Source organism: Pectinophora gossypiella, unplaced genomic scaffold (assembly GCF_024362695.1).
Source record: "Pectinophora gossypiella unplaced genomic scaffold, ilPecGoss1.1 Pgos_33, whole genome shotgun sequence".
Taxonomy (NCBI): domain Eukaryota; kingdom Metazoa; phylum Arthropoda; class Insecta; order Lepidoptera; family Gelechiidae; genus Pectinophora; species Pectinophora gossypiella.
The window spans coordinates 143589-153956 of NW_026063243.1; the positions used below are offsets into that span (position 1 = coordinate 143589).

The following is a 10368-nucleotide window of genomic DNA, read 5'->3' on the forward strand; positions in this document are numbered from 1 at the left end:
ATACCAATCAAGTACCAATTAGCAGTGGAATAAGTAATTTACAGGAAAGATCAGGAAAGATCAGTCTAGGCACATTAATTTGATCACTTATGTAATCTTGTGTTTTAAGTTACAGGCTAACAGTATTTCCTGAAAAGGTAAGTGTAAACAGTAGATATTCAGCTGCTCATCATTTTGTTTAGAATTTGCATTTTCATTTATAAGTGACGATTAATAAATGATATCCTAAATAAATTAACATATTTTATGTGACTAAATAACTTTTTAGCACACATAGATTTCATTCAATTCAAATTCGTAATGAAGTAAAAAATTTCAATAAGTATGCAATTACATTTTTTAATACCATTGAGTGTTGTTATTTCATACAATGATTAATGATTATTATTTTAGTAGCGAATATTAGTAAATTTATTTTGCATTTTCTGATTCACAGTTAAAATTGTAGATATAAACAAATCTATTAAGTAAACTTAAACATGACGAATAGATAAATTCAATTTGTCTTTACTGAAATAGGTATTAGATTATATAATATATATACGTTATTTCGTGATTGATTATTGGGTATTAACTTATTCATTAATTATTATTTTTACTACAGAAAACCATACGTAGATAACTTGATCTATTAGTTTAACACGTATAGCAATAAAACGCATGAAGAACTTTAGGAAACAATAAAACTATTAAGCAGGTAAAAGTCGTAAAATTAGAAATAAAACATGATAAGTAGGTACAAAGATACAAAAATATATCATCGTTTATCATTCTGCTTAAAGCGTCACTGGATACTTGTTATTGCAATAGAACAATTCGCTTACGTTGCAGTTGTATGCAAGATAGTTGCATAGAAGCTCGAATAGCTGGTTGATTAAAATAGCCCTGCAAATGGCTACACGTCACAGGTTCGATTCCTGTTCACAGTCAATAATTTAATTATTATTTTTCATCAGTGTCGTTTATTCTTTCAGCTCTTCTTTTTTGAGAACAGATACTTATCCTAGTTAAATGTTTACACTTAAAGTATTATTTCAATCAAGTAGTTGATTTTGACATCAGGACAAGAAGGTCTACATTATTAAATAAAAGTAAGAATATATTTGTTTAGTGTGTATTGTATATGTACAATAACTCACCAGTATAAAGGATAGAGCTTAGTAACGACGCAATTTGATTTTAGCTGACGATCTCAAATATTTCTACTTCGCTCCAGCTCAAGTAACTGGGAACGTAATCATGATGTGTATTCGTGAACAGTAGATATTTTTTTTTAGATTTGAATGTTTATTGTGTATATTTAGTAGGTACCGTTCGTCCTTTCGATTAGTAGAGACGCGTTTCGAATTTAGGAATGTTGATGTTTTTAAACAAAATAATCATTTTCATGCGAAAAAAAAATGTATGTAGTAAGTGGAATTATAAAAAAAAATGCTTTAGTTAGCTTCGCGAAATGACTTAAAAATGTTATTAACACTTTGGTAGATAAGCTTACGTAAGCAACTGGACTGATCACCCAAATGCAACACGAATGTTTTGTTAGCCAAAGCGTTATTTAAAATTAATGGAATGAATGTATTGAAAAAAGTTATGATATGAAATTGAAAGCTCAAAATAAGAATGAGAGTAAAACGAAAAAAGAAAGTAAGTAAGTAATATTCAATATGCGGTACACGTATGAGGTACATAGGGTTCAGGTCCTTCTGTTTGTCATAGTGTGAACGAGCTTCCTCTGAGAATACTGTTGGAGACCTTTATATAGTTGTCTTAATTCTGACCCTATAGATAATACATTGTGGGACAGATCCTTCCATTCGATCATGGTGTAATCGAGTATTCTCCGTGAGATAAGTTGGTGTCCAAATGAGACTTAAAAATGACCACAATTGTAAATAAGGATGTGCGCACAATCCATATTGAGCACTATGTTGCCAATAAATGAATGAATAATTATAATAAATGAAAGAAGAGTACCTCATATAAATATATTAATATAAATAAAAGAATAAATATAATACGAGTAAGTAGCCGGCTACTCAAAATAAAATACCAAAGGGATGGTATTAAGTGTACCGATATTGCATGAAAAGAATTGGTAGGAACCGATATTGCATCAAAAGGTTTGGTAGGAGGAGATATTGCATTACAGGGTTTGGTAGGAAGAGATATTGCATTAAAAGAGGTATTGTAAGTAGCGATATTGCATCAAAAGGTTTGGTAGGAGGAGACATTGCATTAAATGATTTGATAGGAATCGATATTGCATTAAAGGGTTTGATAGGAATCGATATTACATGAAAAAGTTTTATTAGTATCGATATTACTTTAAAAGGTTTTTGTAAGCAGCGAACTGTATTAAAAGGCCAGGTTGTGTGAGTTGGTTGTGCGATACTGCATTAGAAGGAGAGGCTGTGCAAGTTGCGATAATGCATAAAGTAGCGATAAAGAAGTATTAAGTAAATAATGAATATTAAAAATGAAAGAAAAAGTTGAATAAGCAGCAAGGGACAGAATAAGAGAATTGTTTAAAATGAAAAAGTGTTCAATCTGATTTTAGATTTGATAAAATAAATTAATAGATCATGAACGGTACGTACCTACGTCTTTTGTAATCCTAACAAGTACTATAATCTTAATAAGTATATATTCATTAAAATGAAAACAATATGATAAATATGAATAAAAATATAGTAATTAAATAAATAAATAAAAAAAACACCATTAAAAATAAAATAAATAAAAATAAATATCTATGCATTGTTGTTATTATTATATTGTAAGAATATTATTGTAATCAAATGTTAAGATAATTATGATAGTGTTAAGATTTTAAGGCGGTTAAGGGACATTTCCATTATTTTTCCGATAGACCAGTTAATTTTACTTTAAACAAAATCAGGTCTTAATGATAGATAAAGTATGTATAGGTATAATGTATCGTATGGAAACAAATATAATAATACAATTTTCATAAGAAACAGTTGTCATTACAGTTTTGGCGGCGAGGATGTGCTGCCGCCAAAGGATGTTTTCGGGGTACCGAACTGAGCATAGTACCCCGCTAGCCACAAGTTGGTAGTGTGACTAGGGATCGACGATCCAACAGTGTTGTGTTGGAAGTTGTATATATGCGTCTTGCCGTGAAAACTTCGATACCGCGTTTCACGACCGCTTGAAGAACGTGGCGCCATCTGTTGCATGTGAGCGGAACTAGGTGGCCAACTAGTTGGGTCCGCTACATCACTCCCCCCCTCAGACCGGAGGTCGATTCAAGTGCTTCAGTGCTCTTCAGGAATGCCGTGTTGCCTGTAATCCCAGTGAGTCGGGAAGAGGTGTGTACGGCGTGAGTTGTGCTCCTATCCACGGTGAGTCGGGATGGGGAGCTGCTCCTATCCGCGGTGAGTCGGGATTGTGGAGCCGGCGACTGGCGTGAGGCGAGAAGGCGGCCTGCCACGTGGAGCGCGTGCTCGACAGCGTGGTGTGGCAGTGGACCTCATGTGTTGTGTCGCTGTTGCGTGTGGAGTGCCAGTCCAGGCAGCTTGGGCAGCTGGTCATGGAACTGTAGATGCTCCGAAGTCCTGGTGTGGAGTGTCAGGTATCCAGGCAGCGTCGTAGGCGGCTGGCAGGTGGACGTGCTGATGATGCTCCGACTGAAGGCTGATGATGAACGCCTGTTGAGGGTTGATGCGGGGTGATTGATGCTGGTGGCGGATGATGCAGGTGAGACGCAGTTGACTCCGACTCCCAGAAGGTGTAGGCAGGAAGTGTTCTGTCGAGGGTCACCAGTTTGGCGGCGAGGATGTGCTGCCGCCAAAGGATGTTTTCGGGGTACCGAACTGAGCATAGTACCCCGCTAGCCACAAGTTGGTAGTGTGACTAGGGATCGACGATCCAACAGTGTTGTGTTGGAAGTTGTATATATGCGTCTTGCCGTGAAAACTTCGATACCGCGTTTCACGTTGAAGAACGTGGCGCCATCTGTTGCATGTGAGCGGAACTAGGTGGCCAACTAGTTGGGTCCGCTACACAGTTATTAAAATTGCTTTAAGTAGGTAATTGCTTTGTATGTGTAATTTTTAAAATTGTTACTTATCATCGATATCATATTATTGTTTTCGTTGCTAAGGATTATTTTAATAAAATGAATTAGAATTGATTATGTACGAACAAAAATACACTTTCATAATATACACGTAATACTGCATAATATTGTGATTTGTTAAATGAAATTTAGGTGACAATAATACAAATGAGGTTATAAAAAAAGGTAAATTAGAAAAAAAATATATATTGTACTGAACTTAAATTTGTAAGTCATAGTAACATTTGCCGTTATATAAGTATGAATGTGTAAAAAAAAATTAACTTGTATTTTTTTTCCTCTAAAAGGAGGGAGGTGTAGTGTGTACCTCCACACCCATGTAATATACATATCTATGTTATATGTCATTATCGATAGACAGACAATAAACGACCGTCTTAGAAGACACACGTCTCTTATTTAACTCCACAACTCCGGCGTCCCACAGTGCAAGCTGATGGCCTGTCTCACTCGTACAATGGGAATAGAGAAAATTCGCACTACGCCCTATCACCCGCAATCGAACGGAATCGTCGAACGATGGCACCGATCCATGAAGGCAGCTATAGTAGCTCGATTAACTCCTAACTCTAACTGGATTATCGAGTTACCCACCGTGCTACTCGGACTACGCGCAGCCACACGAAGCGACACCGGTGTAAGCGCCGCCGAGCTAACATACGGCTGCACACTACGCTTACCCGGTGAATTTTTCACTCCGCCGTCAGCCACGCCTACCATTATGGATTACGCCTACGTAGAAGACCTACGCCGAGCAATCAACAGCCTACGACCAATACCTACAGAGCCACATAACAACAGCAGAGCAGTTTTCGTCCATCCGCACCTACAAACTTGCGAGAGCGTATTCATGAGAGTAGATGCCGTAAGGAAACCTCTAACAGCGCCGTATGAAGGTCCTTATCGTGTACTATCGCGCACGGATAAGTTTTTCACACTCCAGTTGCCAAATCGACAAGCAACAGTGTCGATAGACCGCCTGAAACCGGCCTACATTCTCAATGAAGACGAACCGACCGAAGATACGACTACACCTGCATCGCCTGAGAAGAACGCTCATCATACCAGTCCTCCACCATCGAATCGACCTACATCGAGCACAGAAGAGAAGAAGACGCAGTCTGGCCGCATTGTCAAGAGGCCGGTACGCTTCGCTTGAGGGGGTGTACTGTAGCGGCGCGCTCCGCGCACGTCCGCACTCTTCGACGCCGCGACGAGCAAAACCGAGACGCGGTCAGGCCGGTCGTATTTATAGCTCGCGCAAAGTTTCCGGGGTGGAAAGCGACGCGCGGGCGCAGAGGAACGATTGCGCCGCGCATGCGCGTACTGCATATTTTACTTTAAATTATCCTTTTTTAATTGATAGATAATAAGTTTATAATGTGCAAACCTACCACTAGTTGCGTAGACATTTTGTACACATAATTAGATATCCCGAAAATAAAAAAGACAGGATAGCTGCTGCCCGTACGTGCACGGAAGCTCGCAACATTTTTCGTCTACCCACTGAAGCCTGACGAGAAGAAGAAGCAGGGGGGGGTATTTTTATTAAAAATACCCTCCTGATTCCGCGGTACCAAACGGTATCACCGTTACTGCTCCTACCAACCCCCGGCCTCCCACCAGCGGGTCTCACCGGGGAGGGAGCGGTAGCGTGTGCTCTGCCAGGCGGACCGCCAAGCTTCGCACGCGGACAGCTACACACACACCGCGCCCTAGCCGTATTTGGGGTGAACATGGCTCCCCCAACGCCCGGAGTAACGAAGCGCAGGTCGCGCGTATTTGTGCGCACCTGCCCTTCCATAACCCATGCTACCGCTGCAATCGCAGCCATGATGCCGACCACCACGCCGCCATTTAGTGGCGCAACCCACCGGCCGCCCGCTTTCCCGCTGCCCCTGCCCCAACTTCCGGGAACAGAGGCCGCGGCAAAGAGGACTACCACGCCGCCGGAGCGGCCCCCGCCGCAACTCCGCACAAGGACTAGCCCGCCCGTTGCACTCTCCATGCCCTCACTGGACATGGAGACAACGCCGCCGCGAACCTTCACCTTCGCGCCCACCAACCCCTTTTCGCCGCCCTCCATGTCCAGGCCGGACACGGAGAAAACACCGCCGCGATCATACGCGGCGGTGTTAAACACCAACTCGGCTTCGCCGCCGCACGCGCCACCGCGCCCGTCCCTCCGGACGACGCCCACGCCATCGCCGCCGTCGAAGAGGACCGCGCACCAGCCGCCGCTCGCCCCCGCGAGCAGAAAAATCCCGCCTATAGTGGTGGACCAACTGCCGAACTGGCCGCATCACTTCCGCCAGTTGCGGGAGATGCTGGGCCATGTCCCGAATGCGCGTCCCTACGGAAAAGGCGTTCGCTTTATGGCGAAAACCGAGGGGGAGTTCAGGCTCTACCAGAGTTTCCTTACCAACCTGGAGAGAGCCTCTGGACTCTCCTGGTTTGCCTACGCACCCCCGGCGGAACGCTCGCTTAAGCTGGCGATTCTCGGCTTGCCCACGGACACCAACCCCACCGACCTGGAGGAGGAGCTACGCAACCGCGGCTTCTTCCCGGAGTACGTCCGCCCCATCCAAGGCAGAAAAGGAAGCATCTTCTTCGTAGAAATACGAAGAACAGCAGGATTCCACACCATCTATGAAACCACCGAGCTGCTGTGTATGCCCGGTGTGAGAATCGAGGCATGGAGAGGACGTAAGGGGCCCTCCCAATGCCACCGCTGCCAACAGTTTCGCCACAGCAGCCACAATTGTCACCGCCCGGTGGCCTGTGTCCGCTGTGGCGAAAGCCACGCGGCCAAGGATTGCCTGCGGCCCAGAGAAGTCCCAGCAACATGTTGCAACTGCGGGGGGACCCACCCGGCCAACAGCTCTTCGTGCCCGGTCAAGTTGCGCGAGCTGCGGAACACCAAGGCGGGTACCGCGCCTCTGACCAGCACAAGAAGAGCTCCACTGCCGCCTCCACCTTCAACAGTGGACCCCACCAGCGAGCCGACCGCGCGGAGCTCGCTTATGGCCGCGGCGAACGGCCCAGACGGGCCCAAGCCGCGCAGGCCGAAGCGCATCCGCGCGAGGGCAAAGCCTGCCCCTGCAACTACTACCCCTGTCGAGCCGCAGCCGACACCGATACCAGACCAAGCGGTCGCCGCCCCTCCCAGGGGGGGGAAGAAGGCGAAGCCCCAAGCGGAGGTACCATCGGCCCCATCCAGCGAAAAACTGGAAGTGCTGGAGCAGACGATCCAGCTGCTCCACAATATCCTCGCGGCCATCCGCTCACGGACTGACCCTGTGCCCATCATCGTGGGAGGCCTGGCATCACTGCTGGGCCAACTCACTGGTGGGCACTGACCCCCGGACATCGGACTGTACCGGGGCTGCCCACATCCACTACTCCCCGTCGAGTAGTTAGGACCGTGGCCACCCCCCGGGGGATGAGTTGACGCTTCCAGTGGCAGTGGAAGCAGTCCTCTCCCCCCCTCCAGCCGACTCGACACCAGCTGCCCCGGCGACGGAGCAGCTTCACCGGACTGACACCACCGCCAGCTGACGGGCGCTCACTGGGCCTCCCCCAACGGGGAACCACCCGGTGGGCTCGACCTCGCTGGCGGCACCACGGACGTAACATCGGGCTCACGGAGGGGCGTTCTCGCCCGCCGTGTCCCAACCCCGTGCCACGCCCGTTTCTGCGGGCGGCGACTGCCGCCACATTAGAGGGGCTACGCCCCGTGAATGTCTCCCCGTCGCGGGCTTCGCCCGCGACGAGAAGAAACCACACGGTAAAAAAGACAATTCATTTCACTACGCGAATGGAGTCTTTTATTTGCTAGGTGTAAGACCCCATTACACCTACACATTCAATACCAGACATTTTTATCATTTAGGTAGTCATTAATCTTATAATAAGCTTTTTTAAATAAAGTAAGCTTCACGTGAGCTTTAAATTTATTTTCTGACAAATTTAAAATATTATCTGGTATTTTATTGTAAAAACGTATACATAACCCCAAAAAAGATGAATTTAATTTACTTAATCTAGAATTTTGAATAGCAATTTTATGTTTATTTCTTGTATTGTAAGTATGCCTTTCACAGTTTCTCGGAAGGAGAGATAAGTTTTTACGTACATACATAATGTTTTCATATATATATTGACTTGCGACCGTCAGTATATTTATTTCTTTAAACAGCTCCCTCAAAGAGTCCCGACAACGCAGCTTATAAATAGCGCGAACTGCTCTTTTTTGAATGATAAAAATAGTTTCTACATCAGCGGCTCGACCCCACAGCAAAATACCGTAAGACATTATGCTGTGGAAGTAGCTGAAGTAGAGAAGTCTAGCAGTGGGTACATCTGTGAGTTGTCGGATCCTTCTGACGGCATATGCTGCTGAACTTAGCTTGCCCGCTAGTGATACAATATGTGGGCCCCATTGAAGTTTTGAATCTACAGTAATTCCTAAGAAAACTGTGTGTTCAACAAAATCTAGTTTCTCGTCGTTAATTTTAATGTTATTATTTACTTTCTTTACGTTTGGTAGAACAAATTTAATACACTTCGTTTTCTTAGCATTTAGAACTAGGTTATTTACTGTAAACCAACTTAGAACCTGCGACACAGCGCTGTTTGCTTCGTCAAATTCCTCTAACTTTCTGTCGATTTTAAATATAAGAGAAGTGTCATCCGCAAACAGCACAATGTCAGCTTGGTTCTGTACTACATAAGGTAAATCATTTATGTACACTAAAAAAAGAAACGGACCCAAAATGGATCCTTGAGGAACTCCCATTTGAACATGAGAGCCCGAAGAAGTTGTACTATTGATTTGTACCTTTTGTATCCTACCACCTAGATATGAATTTAACAAACTGAGAGCTCCATTATTTAGTCCAGTTGTCTACAGACCTTACAGGTTGTCATTTCCGGAGAGGAAACTGGTACAGGGCATGATCAACGACATGGTCGAGAACGGGATAATTCGTGAATCGCACTCCCCTTATGCAAGCCCTATTGTATTGGTGCAAAAGAAATCGGGCGAAAAACGACTGTGCGTAGATTACCGGGCTATCAACAGAAAGACTAAAAGAGATCATAATCCACTTCCTCGGATTGATGATCTCTTAGACCAATTGACGGGACATAGCATATTTACTACTCTCGATCTAGCCTCGGGCTACTATCAAATTCCAATCGCCGAGGATTCCATTGAAAAGACGTCGTTCGTAACGCCCGATGGGCAATACGAGTACACTCGTATGCCCTTTGGGTTAGCAAACGCGCCTGCCGTCTTTCAAAGGACCATCCACAAGATTTTAAACAAGGCCAAATTAAAATATGTCGTGGTCTACATGGACGATATTTTAATTCCGGCTAAATCGATCGATGAAGGATTGATGCGATTAGAGGAAGTCTTTTCTGTTCTAAAAGAAAGCGGACTCACTCTAAAAATGGAAAAATGTCATTTTTTCCAGGAAAAGATCGATTTTCTCGGGTTTGAAATAGATGGAAAAGGTGTTAAACCAGGGGAACTGAAAACAAATGCGGTCACAAAGTTTCCTACTCCTTTAAACCAACATGACGTTCGGAGATTTATCGGTCTAGCGAGCTTCTTTCGACGTTTTGTTAAGGATTTTGCCTTGATAGCTAGACCCTTAACCACACTCCTGAAAAAGGACGTTCCTTGGAAATGGAGTAAGACTGAAACAGAATCGTTTAATTCCTTGAAACGATGTATAGTGGAGCGGCCTGTGTTAGCTTTGTATGATCATACAGCGGAAACACAGTTACACACGGATGCTTGTAAACTGGGTTTGGGAGGAATTTTACTACAAAAAACTGGCACGGAGAAATGGCGGCCGGTGGCATATTTCAGCCGCCAAACAACAGCAGATGAACAAAAGCTACACTCGTTTGAGTTAGAGACACTGGCTGTCGTCAGTGCACTCAATAAATTCCGAACTTACCTTTTGGGAATTAAATTCACTATTGTGACAGATTGCAACGCTTTGCGCAGTACTTTCACCAAGCGTGACTTAATTCCACGAATATCAAGATGGTGGATCCAGTTTTTAGAATTCGATTGCGAAGTAGAGTATCGGCCTGGTGAAAGAATGGCCCATGTCGATGCACTAAGTAGGAGCCCTGTGACAAACAATAATGAACCGGACATACTCACATTAGATGTGTTGTCTATTAAATTAGACGACTGGATATCCACCGTTCAAATGGCAGACTCTGAAGTCAAACGCATAAAAGAA

General features: G+C 44.3%; 1 protein-coding gene across 1 annotated transcript; it reads left to right on the plus strand.

Moving 5' to 3' along the window:
* Positions 1-4559: 4559 nt before the first annotated feature.
* On the plus strand, positions 4560-5261 carry LOC126381011 (uncharacterized). Its single transcript, XM_050030568.1, has one exon. The coding sequence runs from the start codon at positions 4560-4562 to the stop codon at positions 5259-5261; it is 702 nt and encodes a 233-aa protein (XP_049886525.1).
* Positions 5262-10368: the final 5107 nt, after the last annotated feature.

Coding starts and splice junctions, on each gene's coding strand:
- LOC126381011 (XM_050030568.1), top strand. CDS start 4,560: ATGGGAATAGAGAAAATTCGCACTACGCCCTATCACCCGCAATCGAAC.